Genomic DNA, 18,046 nt, shown 5'->3' on the forward strand with positions numbered 1-18,046 from the left:
ATCATTCCAAATGGGTACAATGACAGCAATCCCCAAACTTGGCACCGTCCACCAGAGATATAGCCTCAATACTTCAGTCTAAGCCCCAGCTTCTGGCCAGGACAGTGGCAGACATATGTGGCCAAATTCTAGTCTCTTGGAAAATAAAATGGCTTTTCTGTTTGAGCAGGCATAGCTATGGTTGTGGACCAGAGGGAAGGGTAGCAATATCATAACTGTGGAGATGCTGGTGATTGGTGCTCCTTTTTGACTTTATGTCTAAAGTAACTTTCTCATTAGCCACAGCCTCAATACTTAAAATTAAATATAGGACATATAGAAGAAAATCAGAACTGGCTGTATTCATCTGCTTTTTAGAACTATTTCCTTTGCTACAAGAGGTTCCCCTCCTAATTAGGTTCTAGTCCCTTTTAATACTTGTTATTCTCCTGTAGCTTCTATTGCATTTTATTGGCTTTTGGTATGAAATAAAGTATTACTATTTTAAGGAAATTCAACATGTGAAATTAGGATTTTTTTGCAATTTCCTATTGTTATGCTGGATATGCATCACTTTGCACTCCTGTATTACTCATTAATCAAACTGACTTCATTATGAAATTATTATTGTCTGAGAGGCCTTTACCTAAAAGAAAGTTCAACATTTTAAAATGGTACATGAGGACTTCCTTGTGGGGCACAGTAGTTAAGAATCCCCCTGCCAATGCAGGGGACATGGGTTTGATCCCTGGTCTGGGAAGATCCCACATGCCGCGGAGCAACTAAGCCCGTGTGCCACAACTACTGAGCCTGTGCTCTAGAGCCCGCGAGCCACAACTACTGAGCCCGTGTGCCACAACTACTGAAGCCCATGTGCCTAGAGCCCATGCTCCGCAACAAGAGAAGCCACTGCAATGAGAAGCCTGCGCACTGCAATGAAGAGTAGCCCCCGCTCACAGCAACGAAGACCCAATGCAGCCAAAAATAAATAAATACATAAATTTTTTAAAAACACATTCTATCAATCAATCAATCAATAGATAGACAGATAGATAGTACATGAGGTATAGACTAGGGGTTAGCAAACTATTGCCTGACAGCCCACCACTTGTTTTTGTAGATAAAGTTTTATTGGGACACAACCATGCTCCTTTTATTTACATACTGCCTAGGGCTGTTTTCACACAACACGGCAGACTTGAGTAGTTGCAACAGAGACCATGACCCACAAAGCCGAAAATATTTAATATCTGGCCCTTTAGAGGGAAAGTTTGCCAATTTTTTTCTTAGTCTTGTTCTTTACAAAATGCAAATAAATACATATATTTTAGCTATTCTTTGAGGATATTTAAAGTAGAGAAAATTGATCAAAATTCCTGTTTTATTTTGGATTGAAAAGTAGAAATAGTCAAATGTATGGCATTTTATGCCTTTTGGGCTATGTGAAAGAGCTTATTGGAAAAAAGCAATCTATTGTGCTTTTATTTTTAAGATATTTTTAAAGTGAGTGAATAAGTTGTATCTTGATTTAAACAAAATTGATACTTTCAAAATTCTTATTTATTTAAAATAAATTGGAGTAAGTTGCTAAAAGCAATAATCATTTTATGAAAGTAATACTCCAACAAGAAAATGTTCAGCATTGGCTCTTAAAGCCTCCAGGAATTTGATTGATGTCTGGATGGATTGATTTTATTATTATTTTTTTTGTACCTCAAACATTTAGATATAATGAAAATTTGATTTATTATTCAGGAATTTCAACTTATAACTTTTCAGAAGGATTTTTATTATGTTAAAGTGCAATAAAATTGTGCTATGCATAAACTTTTTCAAAAAAATTTAGAGACTTCCAAATGTAAGGATTGTTCTTTTGTTTTTTTAATTCAAAGCTACATGCTTTTATGGAACAACAACAAAAAAAACCCCATAGCATGGCTATCCTTTTAAACTCTAGTTGAAAGCCAGATATACTTTTGTTTGAAGTTATATTGCTTTGTTACAAATAGATGGCATAAAAAAATGCTCTCCACTTTCTTGTGATGCATCTTTATATTTTAAGGAGTATGGATTTGTTCTGTTTTCTCCCTTGTTTGTTTGTTTCTTGAATGCTGTGCGAGTTCTAGTTCAGTGCCAGCTGTATTTCCGGAATTTATTAGGAGGAGAGGATGTGGAAGAGGATGCTTGAGGCAGGGTTATACAAGTGTAAATAAAAGAAGAAAATCTTAGGGCATTGTAGGTTCCTCTACTTGTCCCTTATCCTGCAGTGGTAAAGAGTGCATTTTGGGAGCTTTCTGGAGGGATAATTTCAGAGTACAGCATCAAAATATCATGAATTCCTGACTTTGGATAGACTGCATTGCAATTTAACCATGGGTTAAAGTCTATTTTTATTTCTTGCACATACATTAAAGTGAGGACCAGAAGAGGCAGCCTGGGACTTCCAAACAAAACCCACGAAAGAATGTTCTCCACAGTATCATTTTCTGTGATGCTTCCTAAGCTGGATAGTGCTTTTATATATTTACTTTACTTCTTAGAGAACATTCTACTCTTATAAAATAGAAAATGGGCCAGTTTTGTGTCATACTCTTTCTAAATCTTTATTTTATAAGAAATAACAAATACATTTCAGCAAGGTTCCAGTTTCATTCAGGGCATGGGAGACTCAAAGTATCTGTACAGAGGCCTGCACGTAGTAAGTGGTCAGTATATGCTTACTGTTAACGCGTGTGAATGAAGAAAGGAGCCAAGGAGCCACTTAGAGTCCATTCTGGCACCCTGGGAATACTTACTTTCAGAAACCACCCCTATGGTGGTAAATACAACAGTAAGATTAGAATGAAAGGAAAGAGAAGAGGAAAAAACAAACAACAAATCTTCCTGATGCTAATTTGCTGGGAGAGTTGTTTTAGTTGGTGGGGGGGAGGGAGAGAAAGGCAATTAAAAAGTTGGGGGCTTCCCTGGTGGCTCAGTGGTTGAGAGTCTGCCTGCCAATGCAGGGGACACGGGTTCGTGCCCCGGTCTGAGAGGATTCCACACGCCGCAGAGCGGCTGGGCCCGTGAGCCATGGCCGCTGAGCCTGCGCGTCCGGAGCCTGTGCTCCGCAACGGGAGAGGCCACAGCAGTGAGAGGCCCGTGTACCGCAAAAAAAAAAAAAAAAAAGTTGGGGTTTTTGTGTGTGCGTGTGCAAAGGAAGGCTTTCTAAGAAAGCACAGCAATAAAAAAAGACAAAGTATGTACTACAGCCACATGCAACAACATGGTTGAATATCAGAGACATAAAAGCCAGACAGAAAATAAATGCAGACTTAAAAGCCAGACATCAAAGAATTGATACCATTTATATAAAGTTTAAGAAAAGGCAAATCTAATACATAAGTAATGTTGGTTCGTAGCCTGGGTAGGAGGGTGATTATTGACTGGGGAGGGGCACGAGGGAACTTTCTGGGTGATAGAAATGTTCTCTATCTTAATCTGGGTGGTGGTTACATGGGTGTGTAAATATACATGAAATTCATCAAGTTCTCTACTTTCTATACTTATGATTTGTGAACTTTATAGCTCAATAGAAAATTAATAATAATAATGACAATAGGTTGTGCAGGGGGCACCAATTTAGCATGAATGCTTAATAGAGTCCGTGGAAGAAAAGCATGGCAAACCTGTGGTCTAAAAACTGTGCTTAGCGAAGATTTCAAGGTGGGTCTGGAAGGATAAGTGAGATTTGGGTACATGGAAAAAAAAGATTAAAAAAAAAAAACCAACTGTGTTTAGCTTAATATAGGAGACTTTTCTGAATAAGGACATTTGTAGTAATTTTTGTTGCAAAACATCTCAAATCCCAAAGGATGCTTGGTATGCAGTAAAATCACGTCTATTTAGCTGCAGCAAGGTGACTGCTGCTGAGCATAGTGTACTGCTTGAAAAAAGCAACGCCTTTCTTTTTTCTTTCCAGATTGGCAGATTGCTACTCTGGCTTTACTCTTGGGCGGTGCTGCCATCATTCTCATTGCATTCCTGGTGGGTTTGATTTCCATCTGCGTGGGATCTCGAAGGCGCTTCTACAGACCTGTTGCTGTCATGCTTTTTGCAGCAGGTAAATATATTCATTACTTTCAAACCAGTATTAAAGTTTCATGAACCTTTCTACCATCCTCCCTTCTCATGCAGAAACAGTAATGTAGTTGCTGTATTACCTACAGATCAAGAGGCATTTGTTATATTTTAAGGTAAATTGGCTACAGTTTTATCATAGTATCAGTTTTCAGTGTGTTAAGCATTTCACAGAGCACAGTGGCAATTTCTAAACTTCGAACTAAAACACGAATAAATGACGGCTCTTGACAAGGGCTGTTGCCTTAGGAATTGCAGCAGATGTGTTTACCAACAGTCTTTCTTCACATCCAGTATTTTTTTCCTCCTTTTACTGCCCCCTTGGTGATCTTAAGGCAAAATTGTTTTTTTCTGACATAAAACTGAAAAAGAAATCCAATATGTGTACCCTTAAAGGTATAAATCTGTTTTGAAATAAACATGGTTATACTGAAAAATCATAATGTTGAACATGACCCGTCAGACAATTCAATTGTATGAGTTCAATGGCATATTCATTAATTTAGCAACCCATCTTTCTATGAAGCACAGCTTGGATTAAAATATCAACCCAGGTAAAATGGAAGTTTTACTAAAAGTCAGGGAGCTATTTAGAAAAGGGGCTTATAAGACTAAAAGCCCAGTACATTATTTGATATGAGTTTAAATTTCATTTATAAGGATCTCCTTAAATATTCTTATAAATGACGGAAACTGAAATATTCTTGTTGGTGCCTTCAATTTACCCTGTCAGTCATATCTGATTTGAAGACTGCAAAATAAGCCCCTGTGACTGTCAACAATGGAGACACTGACAGAACCATCTAGCCTGTTAGATGGATTTTTTTAAAGCTGTTTAAAGATGGGAATAGATGAAATTTCTCAGGATTTGAAGGGTCATTTGGTCTAAAAATATAAAATCAGAAGTGTTCTGCTGCCCCCTGCTGTTTGTGTTCATCTTCTTATACCCATGAAGACTGGTCAGAATGCAAGGGTCATAAAAACAACGGTCCACAGGGCTTAAAGAATGTAGAAATAGATCTAATTAAAATCTCTTAAGTGATGTGCTCAAGATCACATAGTAGTTACTGGTGGACCTGGGGCTGGGAGAATACTGAATCCTAAATGGGTGGTTCATTCACTACTGAATCCCTCATTCATTCATTCACTCTTTATTGGGTACCTATTATGGACTGGACATTGTATTGAGACACCTATAAAACTGGCTAAATAGCATGACAGATACTTTCTAATAGAGTAGAAAACACTATTACAAAAAATATTTTGAAGTCTTAGGCGGTGACCACAATATCATTATATTGTTGATCTCGTGTAATAAAGGTCTCTATTGTGAATCATTTAGTATAACATGAAGATTCTCCTAAAGATTCCATCATTCTCCAGTTTATTTCTCAGTTCATGGACTTGCCATGGCTCTTTACCTATTTTTACAATGAAATAACTTAGATATTTTAATTATAGTATAAATTTATCTTTGCAGCTAGGATTTATTAACATAGTGATTAGAGTCAATTATAATAGAATTTCTTGATAAATTGTTCTGAAATGATTTACAGTTCTTTAAAACTGGAATTATGTTTTGAATAATTTTTAGAATACTCATATTTCTGATTTATGAAGATATAGAGACAGTCTAGACATTCTCTTATAAATATCCAGTATTATTGTGCTACCTAGTTACTATCCCAGTTAGCCTTTAACTTACTCTATAATGGCATATGCAGGATCTATAAAGAAATCTGTTGTTTAAAGCACCTATTATAAACATTCTTACAGAAATAACTGGAAGTTCCAGTTTTTTCTTAAAAAGTTCTATAGTTTTTCCCAAGTATGGCAAAATTTGTGAAAATGTGAAAATAAGCACTGGTTGTAACAGAAAACATATTGTAAATGAGTATAAGTTAAAGGTAATGGATTTGGTCAAAAAAAGATTTTGATTTAACTCTCGCTGCCACAAATATTAGTAAATTATAAAATAACGAGACGAATCCCTAAAGCAACATTCATACAGTATTATTCTACCTGCCGAGACCGAAAATGAGCATTATACTGCTACATTTTAAAACTGTACATGTGCTGAGATTTAATTTTACTCATTCTCTTTTGAGACTACTTATGGAAGCTTTTTTTTGAAATAACCATTAGTTTAGCGTTCACTTTGCATGTAAGCAAGGTAAAACTTACTGGTTATTTGAAACATGTCATGAAAAAGTTTCTCTCCCATCTGCAAAAGCCATTAAAGAGTTGCCTGTAGCTGACTTCTGGAAAAGATATTTATTAAACATAATAATCCATTTATGATTTGGGTGTAAGATTCACAAAGTTGGAAAATCTGCCTACTTGAAACAATGCTAGCTAAAAATCATGGTTGTTTATCTTGCTTGCTTCTTAGGAAACATACTTAGTCTAGTGGTTGGCTTGTCTCACCAGTTTAGTGATTCTTTGTAAATGCGTATTTGGGACTATTTTACCTTTTTACTCATCCTGGTCTGCTTGAAAATGGTCTGTATTTCTCCGCTTTTCTCACAATATTTTCTTCTCCAAATAATATTAAGCTTTATCTTGGTATTCACACACATAGGGAATGATACTTATCTCAACTAAGAAATATTCTTTTTTTTTGCTTCTGCTGAAACTTGCAGCACATAAAATCAAAACAGACATAGCACTACCACTTGTAAACATCTCTACGCAGAACTACATCATTAATTCAGTACCATATGCAGTGCCTGGTACTCTGAGGCACTCAGTAAATAGCTGAATGAATGATGGAAAGAAGACTGAGGAATGTGGCTTATAATCTGATAGGGAAAAACAGGCATGAAAACAACTAGCTAACTGTAATTTGGTTTTTCTTAAACCATTTCTCTGTTGGCAATTTATGAAGCAGCAAGTTCCCTGTGACCACAAATCTAAGACCAAAACAGCTCAAAAAAGTAACAGTTGTAAAGATTATTTTTCATATATCCATATTTTCATTCATTTATTTAACAAATATATGTTGGGTGCATATAGTATGCAACTACACTATCTTGGTGTTAGATAGTATACTCTTAAAGGGTTTTTACTAAAAGCTGATGATTAAGTCTTATAAACACAGCCAAAGAAATTTTAAAGGTTTTCTTGTCTTCTCTTTTTCTCTGAGGTCCTTGATTTAGGGTGGGTTTGCTACCTGCTTGAATAATTGCTAGAAGATCTAAGAGCTAGCCATCGCTGCAACCCATCTAAAACATTGTCCTATGTTCCACAACTCTTCTACCTTCGGTCCTACAAATTTAGACTTCAGAATAAGATGTTATCTATAATGATACTGTTGATGATAATAATAATTAACTGAGCACCTACCATGTGTCATACTGCTAGACCTGTAGCACACTGCTATCTCTGCTATAACAGTCTTAAGATTAGGTATTTATTTTCCTCATATTATCAGTGAAGAAGCAGCCTCAGAAAGGTTAAGTAATTGTCTGGTGTTGTCCCACTAGTAAGTTGCAGAGCCAGGGTTTCAATTCAGGGCAGCTATCTAATTTGAGAGCCCAAGTGAGGTTTCACCAGTTATCTGTACTTGGGTACATATAACACATAGAAAAATAAAAGCCGAATCAGCCTTGAATTTTTTATTTTATTTTATTTTATTTTGCGGTACGCGGTCCTCTCACTGTTGTGGCCTCTCCCATTGTGGAGCACAGGCTCCGGACGCGCAGGCTCAGCGGCCATGGCTCATGGACCGGGGCACGAACCTGTGTCCCCTGCATCGGCAGGCGGACTCCCAACCACTACGCCACCAGGGAAGCCCCAGCCTTGAATTTTTAATTCAGCTGCCAACTGTGTACTACAGTTGGAGTCCATCCTGTAACTCCAGTTACTCCATCTCTTGGGAGCAACACCTGAAGGATGGCAGCAACTCAAGGTGTCATAAAGACCATAAACTGATCAGTACAGCATGACTGAAACATAGCACATCATGAAAACTGTGCACATATCCAGTACAGTTGACTATAGCATGTTTTTTATTGTGTAACTGACAATGACAGATAATGCATGAGGAGATTCTGATACCTGACATCTAGTTCTCACTAAAGACTTGGTGAAATTAGAGGGGTTGCCTTTTTCTGGGTCCTTTTCTTTTATTGTATGGTTTTGCAGATCTTTTTATGCCCCACTGGGACTTAGGATGATTGTTTCCTTTTTTTCCCCCATGGCCTTTAAGACAAGTTGCAGAAAAATCTGAGTCTTTCATAATTCAGATTTTAAATGACAGAATCCCCACTAATTGTATTATTGAGGATGTTCCTTTCTGTTATATCTGCAGAAAGCCTCCTCTAAATGATTGTTTATGCAGAATGGGGATATTTTGGGAGGGGGTCCTGCACCTGCTTTCCATCTCTGATTAGAGGATTGTGTATTGCAGCCCTCCTCTCCATCCTGTCAGGCACAAGGAGATGGCTGGAGGTATTTCAAGTCTAGATTTTGACAGAAAAATCAGTGTCCAGCTTATATTTCAAACTAAAAAGGAGTTCTATTCACAGAGCTTTATCCATATCAAACTACCCTTTGGTTAGAACAGTTTACAGTATCACCATCAAGAATTCATTTCATATGTACTGCTTACTTTTATGTAGTTATAGATTAAATTAAAAAAGAGAGAAATTGATAGCTTCATGTTAACCTTTCATGGGCAAATGCTGTTTATTCTACAAATATTGTTTCCTTTATGTGAATTTGATATTTAGGGGACTTGGCTGGATAGTCCTATAATTCTGTCTTTAAATTATCTTCTAAGTCTGTAGCTTCTTTTTATACACCACCATTACTGAGTTAGTTGAGGATATAACTCTTCCTCAAGTGGAACATCTCAGTTCCCAAATTTGAACTGCCCCCTAGTTTATTTTTCTGTGGTAACGTCTGAGTTAAACCGTCTATGTGACTCCTTCCTTTCCCTTTCCTGGAATCCAGTTACTCAGTTTTTCTTTTATAGTTGTTACTTTCCGTGACCTTTCCCACTGACGTTACCTTAGTCATCACTGTGCACAGGTATCCATGCACTGACTAACCTCCTAGGGGCCTGTACTCCTCCAGTCTCCTCCCTTTTAGGCTGTCTTGCATACAAACACATGAGATGTAGTTCTGAAATACAAATCTGGTCTTGTCACTTGTTCCTTTGGTTTCCTCAGAGGCAGAATCTGAAGCAAGGAATCAAGTGCAAGTACTTAATCTGGGAGGTAAAAGAAGGGATATGGAAAGAAAGTGAGACAGGGAAGAGAAGGCAGCCAATAAAGAGCACATTATCAAACCAGTAGTCACTGTAAGCACCTGGAGCTTAATCTTCCTGGAAAAATTTTGGAAACCAGTGCAGAGCACACCCCTCAGAGTTACCTCACTGGAAGGACTAGGGAATTGGAGTATTTATAAACCAAATGCTGATAGTCATTGGTAAGGTCTGTTGGTGATGATGGGGAAACAGCAATGGTAATTTCCCAGAACACTGTACCTGCCTCGGAGTCAGGCAAAGTAGCTCTTGTGGCCAGAGGAAAAGTCAGGCAAAGAAGTGCAGGTGCTGACAATCAAAAGTCAGGCTGACATATACTGGAATTATGAGGATGAGAGTATATGGATAGGGTACCAACAGCATCTAAAACTCAAATAACCTCTGAAACGTCTCCCTATAGAAACCAGTCTGTATTTTCATGACATGCTAATAAGTCTTTTATAGTCTAAACCAAACATCTCCATGTGACTGTGCCCTTCATTCTACCCATGTGAATTTTCTATGGGCACAGCCTCTTATATCTCTAAGCTTTATGGAAACGCCTTCTTCTTCCTAGAAGTCTTTTCATGTTTCTCTTCTGACCGAGTACTGTCCATCCTTCAAGAACCAGTTCAAACAGTGCTTCATCTCTGAAGCCCTCCCTTCTTTCAGCAGGCAGAAGTGGTACTTGGAATATCATTAGAGTTCAATAAACATGATGAATGGATTATAAGTGAACATGCCTCTACTACTACTGTTGAACACATTTGTTTGTATCTGTGTGTCTGTCTCCACGATAGAGTGTGAAATATCAAAGGGCAAGGGCCGTGTCCTATCTGTCTTACCTCTTTCACCTAGAATGCAGTGGGCATCCAATAAATGTTTGTTGAAATATTGAAATATCCCCATGTTAGAAAATATTGACTATTTGAATATTGAATATTTTGAATATTTCAATATTGAAAACATTGAAAAATATCCCCTTAAAGAAAACTAGAAATAACACAAGAACCTCTAAGTTCTTGTCACGTTTCTGTCTGCACAATTTCATGGCTGGTAGTTTTGTTGCCTCTTTTCCAAAAAGTAGGGAGGGGGAATAAAATGAACCTCAAATTCCCTTCAAATTCTAAAACGCTATACAACTTTACTTATGCCTCTGAGATAGAGCATAGAAAATACCACAGCCAATGCCTGTTATGTTTCATCGATTGGTGGTAAAGTAGAAACATAGTATGGTATTATTTTCTTGAGTTCTGGACTCTAGGTGTGTTTGTTAGTTTCCTTTGCAGCATCTGTGAAAGGCAAGGAGACATTTTAACCTGCATCTATATATTATATTAAATGAAGAAAATGATTTACAAATGCAGGATTTTTTTCTCAATATTGCTATTACATGCATTTTTCTCAGTGATTCCAAAGAGAGTAAAATAATTCAGAAGCATAAAGCGTTTTAGGGTCATTTTCATCTGGCAAACAACACAATAAAGTTCCATCTCTAAGAAAGCCGCTCAAGAGAGAGAAGGAAGCCAGTGGAGCCTAATGGAGTTGTATTTCTACTTTTCCCACTAGAGGGAAACTATATCATTATATTATACCATGAAGACCAAATATTTGCTAAATAAAACACATTGAAATGAATATTAAAAGCAGGCTAGGTGAACACCTCACTCCAGGAACTGGCTGATTCACAAAAGAAGCAGTATAATCCTTTTAGAATATAATTCAGATCAGTTTTTACTTCTCTGCTCACATTCCTCTTGCAGTTGCTCATCACATTTAGAATGAAATCCAGACCCCTGACCATGGTTCACAAGGCCATTCCTGAATGAGCCTCTGGCTGTCTTTTCTATCTCATCTCATGCTGTTCCCTTCCTTGCTCTTTGTACCGCTGTACTGCATCCACAGCATCCTTACTGATGTTCCACTGTACCCAGTGTGCTCCTGCATCAGTTTTGCACTGCCTGTGCCCTCTACCCAAGATTGCTCACTTCCCACTATACTGACCTGCACCCCTCACTTCATTTAGGTCTGTGCTTTAATGACTCCTCCCCAGAGAGGCCTTCTTCAGCTCTCATCTAAAAGAGCAGCCTGCATCCCTCTGTCTTGTTTTCTTGCTTTCTTGTATTTTCACGTCTCTTAGCAATACCTGCCGTATTCTGTATTTATTTACTGATAATGGTGCGCCTAGCCATGAGGGTAGCAACTTGTGTTACCAGTGCCTTAAACTGTGTCACTTTAGAAACATTCAAGTATTTGTTGAATGAGTAAATGAATTTTACTGTTTCTAATTCACATTCATACTTCAATCATATCCTGGCAGGATAAGTCATGATTTGACTAGTGACCAGAGTATAGAAACCAAAGGAGAAAAATGTCTTTTTTTCTTTTTAACTTACTTAGTAACTTTGGAATTTTTTTTTTCTGTAGTTCATGGTTGATAGTAATTGACTTCTTGTTAGTTTTAAGACATTTAAAACATGAAAGCACCCTTTCCATCACAAAGGCACAGAGCCAGCCAGTTTTTAAATTAATACACATTTAGCACTTACTGGCTGGAAATAGAAGTGTGGATTATATAATATGCTGTTAATTGTTCTAACAATGACTTAAAACTTTTTCTGAGATTTTTAAACTATAAACAAGGTGTGATTTCTGTTTTGAATGTTGAGAGATTTTCCTGTTATATGGACCTACTTATCCATCCACTGTCAGTAGTAATGTGGAAGTATGGTAGGCTAGTGCTGGCCCAGAGCAGTGTTGAGCTACATGGCAAAAATGTTTGGAATTCTTATATCTGCTTCCAGAAAGGTCATTTCACCCCTAGTCTGAGCATTATCAAAAGTAATAATTTTGAGGAATCATGCCCCCTCATGAGTTTTCTGTAGTTCATCAGTCTTATGCCAGAGATAGATGACTGTTAATGTAGACTTTCTAGGAACATTAGTCATATTGGTATTAATGATATTTTATAGGTACTGAGAATAGATGAGAGTAGATTTTAAAGCACGGAATTCCAGTTTAATTAAACACACTATCCATCCTCTTGCTGTTTTCAAAAAATGTAATAAGCTGTATCATTTTTACTGTGTCAAAGTTTATTCTTGTCTCCTACACCTTAATTATTCACATTATTGTTGTTGCATTTTTGGAATTTATGGTATTTTTAAGATGAGTTAAATAATAATTATTTTAACCCAAAATTTACATTATATATCAGGGGTTGGTAAACTTTTTTTTATAAAAGGCCAGATAGTAAATTCTTCTGGCTTTGTGGGCCACATGGTTTCTGTTGCAGCTACTCAACTGTGCCATGGTAGTGTGAACAGTACATAAATGAATGAGCCTGGCTGTGTTCCAGTATAACTTTTTTTCAAAAACAAAAATCAGGCCAGATTTGGTAGTTTGCCAATCCCTGTCACATATTACTATATCTCAGATTTTTCAGGGTGAAGATTGTCTCTTGAGGGTGGAAGCCATCATATAGTAGAGAACAAGGCAGATGCATCTCATAAATTCTCATTAAATTGATTTAAATAAAATAGAAGGGAATTCCCTGGTGGTCCAGTGGTTAGGACTCTGCTTCCACTGCAGGGGGCATGGGTTCAATCCCTGGTTGGGGATCCCACAAAACGTGCGGCGTGGCCAAAAAAAAATAAAAAGAAATTATATAATAGTTGATCCAATAGAAAGTTATGATTTTGAATGGAAGACATCACCTCATATATAATCCAGTGTCTCCCATATAAAAATATCCACTGGATAAATACCGACTGCATTTTAGATATTTTTTTTAAAAAGCACCTCCCCTTTCCTGATTAACTGGTTTCTTTTATTTTATTAAGTATCACTCATCACATTTCCCCTTTAGCCCTGCCTAAGAACTAAGATTTAACTAAGAAGTGAGAGCTAAGTTTTGTGCCCTATTGTGGTAGAAATCATTAACTTAGGTTTTCTAGTACGATTATCTCCCATGCCTTCATAGACTTAATTCTTTTTTGAAAGTAGGTGAGGAATAAATATATAATATATTTATATCTGTTATATCTAATAAGGGTGTAAGTTGGTGTGGCTTCTTGACAAAGATGACTTTTGAACCTATTTTAAAAGATGAGAGGTATGGACTGGATGAAAAGAAAAGAATAAAAATAGTTTTTGATCAGAGTAAGGACATCAAGATAGGACTTGGAATATTGGGCTGAGTTAGATGATACTGAGAAGTGACAGCAACAAAAGCACATCTTGAATCACAGGTACACCAGTTTCATCAGTACAGATGAATTCAAAGTCCCCAATTTCTCAAGAGTATAAATAAATAACAAGGGTTTTTAGCTGCTATTTGGGGTCACTATTCTTGGGAAGCTATTTACAGGTGTTGTATAGTGAAACAGTTTAGCTAAACTAGTACTACTTGCCATAATAGTGATAATTATATATGTGTTTGTAAAGTGAGAACCATTACTTTGTATGCTCATATAAATTATATTACACTAATTATTTCATCAAATACTATTATAGTGATTTGCTAATTATTAATAGAGTAATTCTTACTGTACTGTGAAATAGTGTTAAACAGAAAAAGTTGTCAATATTTTAAAGTGTACCATCTAGAATAAGCAATGCTTCAAATTTTTTGGCTTTTTTGTTTATTTGATTAGAGTGTAATTCTCATACATATGTATATTTGTATATCATTTTATTTCCTGTAAATAACATTTTCCTAATTTTGATTTGCTTTTTTTTTTAGTTGTTTTACAGGTTTGCAGCCTGGTCCTTTACCCAATCAAGTTCATTGAAACTGTGAGCTTGAAAATTTACCATGAGTTCAATTGGGGTTATGGCTTGGCCTGGGGTGCAACTATATTTTCGTTTGGGGGTGCCATCCTTTATTGCCTGAACCCTAAGAACTACGAAGACTACTACTAGAACCAATAGTCTCAAATTAAAAAAAAAAATCAACCATCCAACAAAAGGATTACATCTGCATCTTTTCTAACTCACTATTTTCTAAAACACTTGTGGAGCATCAAGCAGTTTGCTCAGTTGATTTAATATCTTTTGCCTTTTGGCTGTCAACATCATAACCAGCTTTTACATCCATTTTAGGGACCTGCACAAATTAAGAGAGCTGATTAGACATAGGCAAATGCTGCAAACTTCCAATATGTTCATGTCACTTTTCTTGACAAGCGAAGGGTCTATATGACAGCAACCATTGTGAGAAACTAGTTGGAATGAGAAATGCCTGAATCTCCTATTGCCTGCAGGGGAGCAGCTGGCATAAGCAACGTTTAGAAGCTCCTTTGTGCTGACAAGGATTCCACTGTTAGAGTCCTTATCGCCTGCTTATCCCACCCAGTGACTACATTGGCCGTTGGTTATTTGCTTGAGTGAACTCTTGAAAAGTGAACTTCCCTTGAGCATCTAATGGGGGTTCTGAATGTAACTGGTTAATGATACATATTCCACCTTCAAGAATACTTGTTTTAAAGGGAGGTTATGCTTTGACAATCAGCATCTCCCTGAGAAGGAAGTCAAGACTTGGAGACATGTGCTTTTCATTATGTGATTAGAAATTTTGCCTCAGCCATATCTAGAATGAGGAAAAACTGAGTTTCTACTTTCCTTGGGGCAACTAGAAAGAAATATGCATGAGTTGCTTTTGTCCTAAGTACCCTTTAAATCACTTACCAAACATTACAGCAAACAGTTGTGCATATGTAACAAGCTTAAATATTTTTATAGAAGGTGAACCATTAGTATTAAATGGTAATAAGTTGTTCCCTAGCCCTACACATGCATTTGCCTTTTGCACATAAAATAAATGTTTGCTCTAGTGAAGTGATTTGAACACTAACCTTGTACACATTTTTAAGAGGCTTAGATCGGTATTCACACTTATTTACCATACAAAAGTGCATATACCCTAAAGCTTTTGCTTTATGTTCTCTACTGTTTCACTGGAAAGTGTTAATAGAATTGTATAAGAAGAAAAACTGAAATGGTGTTAATCTGAAAATTAATGATTCTTCTGTAAGCCCTGTAGTTCAAAAGAGAGTAGCAATTAGGATGATCATTTTGTTTAAAATTCATTAAAATAGAAGGCTGCTTTTTTTCCAAGTATTTTAAATGTCTTCAGTAAAAAATAAAGGAATAGTGATAGATTTATATAAATGTCTAAATGTCAGTAGAGGAGTAGAATTCATCTGGTTATCACCTGGTCCTCTGAAGTTAACTAATGGGCTAACTGATTTGTGCACACAATTATGATGGATTTATGGTAAGGGAATCATTTATTGACTGGTCAAATGGAAGGAAATATCAATAATAGGGAATAAGCTTGCAACGAGTCTTACACTGCAAACTTGTGTTAATCCTGTTTAATATACAAATTTGGTTAGTTTAATTGTAAACATATTTTTATATCAAATATACAGTTCTAATATAAAAATTATAAATAATTATTTTTGTTAACAAAGACACTATTTGGCCCTCTTGCAGAAAGAAGCATTGGAGAAATCATTTAAAATGTACCTGTGTTCTGTTATATTGCAAAATCTGTTAAGAGCAGGACCACATCAATAGTATTTAATAATTTGCTTTACCTCCCAAAGCAGAGTTCTGCTTTCAGCTTGTCTTAAGAACTGTTGCCAAAACAACAGGAAAAAAACAAAACTATTTTATTATTCAAAGGCTTAAAAAAAACCCTCTTATCTTGTGACTTTTCTATGGAATCATAAAGTAAATTTGAAGAACCAGGCTTATTCTTATTTTAGCAATGACAGACAAAAATGATTAAATGCATCCTAGAGAGAAACCTTTATAAAAGTATATAATTCTGTATAGAATCATAAGAAACTATGAATGGAAATTTTCCAGAAAGATATTACTATTATAGAATCTTTTGAAGCAATTTTCTTGAGAAATAGTAAAATCTGGGCCAGACTATCTTGCAGTTAATTGCATATTATCAGAGCAGTATGAGAAATAACGGTATTTGTTGGAAAGGGATTTCAGCTACTAAACACTCTTTACTGGGAGAGAATCTCTTTATTCCTGAATAATGGAAGAACAGTACTTTGGTGCTGGCATCAATGAGGCACTTTTCTTAGTCCTAGTAGAGGATGCAGTGTGCTGTTAGACCAATATCATATCTTGAGTCTTACAAAGTTTTCATTCTCTGTCAATATGAAAAGCTGGAAAGTGACAGAATATAGTATAGGCTAAGGCACACATATTTGCAGTTTACTGAGAAGTAGATTTCTTATATAACTTTTTCCCCCTCCCAGTGAAGAGCCCTATGCTATATTTCTACCATCACTAATATTTGAAAGTGTTTCATTACTAACAAGTTCAGTATAACATGAAAGTTGTCATTGCTCATCCAAAATACTGTTTTGTCTATCAGAATCAACACAAGTGAATTTTTCACCCACAATAACATTATGTCTTTGCAGCTTTAGGTTTGTTTAATGTTTTCTTACAAGCCAAACTATTAACTACAATCCCATTGTTTATCTTAGAGAGAGAGAGAGAGATACATACATACATATAGCATAAAGTACTCAGCAGGGCTAGTTATTTGGATTTCTTGCACAACAATTTAGCTTTTTGTAAGTTCAACATGTAAATTTTAAAGACATAAATATAGAGAGACCTATGTGTTTGAAATATAAATGATATATATGGATTAGCATGTACCTGTATATTATTAAACATGCAATGAACTGACTGGTAAGTGACGTCTAATTGTATGGCTAGCAATGTAATTTATTCAGACTGTATTTTTGTACAGAGCAGCGCACACTAACCTATGCCTCTGTGTCCTCTTTAATGCCTAAAACTGTGCCTAGAAATTTCATCTGTCTTAAAAAATAAAATATACTCCACGCTGTTTATGCTATTAGTTTCTCTACTGCTGTTATATATTTATTATTTTAAAATATATGACATGTTTAATACTTAAATATGAATTCATGCTATTCTGGTTATTTTTTTTTTAACAGTCCTCTGGGGGGAACCTGTTTCTCACTCCAGTGGTTTTGAGTTTGCAGTTTCACGATCAGTTCTTAATTTCATGATTTTTGTAGCTGACATGAAGTTATCTATGTGGAAAAAATAAAAATAAAAGTGGCTTCACTGATGTGGTTTGACTTTGTGTCTTCTCTACTGTGTGGACTCTTTAACAGGTTTCTAAATTAAATGTCTTCAGTTCATTTTCTCTTTTATAAAGTATATGTTATTTAGAAAACATAGCTTGATATGACATGTTCATTTTGTGTAAAAAATTTTTAAACTATATTTTGTTTCAAATTATCTCCCAAATCCTTTCTATCTTCTGCATCTGAGTTATATGAACAATAAAAGAAAGAATATTAAGTGTCTTTTTTAACTTTCTATCTTAAAAGGCACAGACAGGAGATATAGTGTAGGCTCTCCTTTTTCCTATTGTCTAATCACCCAAGTAGAAAGAGGAGTAGTGAAGGGTTTGATACTCTATTTTGGTTTTTGTTTAGTTTTCAGTAGTTGCAAGGTATGTTAAAGCAGGCTTTCCTGCATTATTTCTATTTTTTAATTACACACTAAATTTTCAATGTGCATATGTGTATGTGTAGAAATTCATAAAGTCCAAATTTCCCATCACCCTTTGTGTATTAGATAAATGTTAAGTATACTTGGAAAGAAATTTATATTAGAGCAAAAAAT

The 18,046-nt window shown here is 35.9% G+C and overlaps 1 protein-coding gene across 1 annotated transcript in view; it reads left to right on the plus strand.

The window, feature by feature from the left end:
* The window catches only part of TMEM47 (transmembrane protein 47), a 29,823-nt gene extending 12,340 nt beyond the window's left edge, over nt 1–17,483 (plus strand). The window contains exons 2-3 of the mRNA XM_060086336.1: nt 3,938–4,078; nt 14,088–17,483. Coding sequence (XP_059942319.1) covers nt 3,938–4,078; nt 14,088–14,266 — 320 coding nt within the window. The 3' untranslated portion in view covers nt 14,267–17,483. The remainder of the gene's footprint in view (nt 1–3,937; nt 4,079–14,087) is intronic.
* The last annotated feature ends 563 nt before the right edge of the window (nt 17,484–18,046 follow it).

This window comes from Mesoplodon densirostris, chromosome X (genome assembly GCF_025265405.1).
Source record: "Mesoplodon densirostris isolate mMesDen1 chromosome X, mMesDen1 primary haplotype, whole genome shotgun sequence".
In the NCBI taxonomy this organism is placed as follows: Eukaryota; Metazoa; Chordata; class Mammalia; order Artiodactyla; family Ziphiidae; genus Mesoplodon; species Mesoplodon densirostris.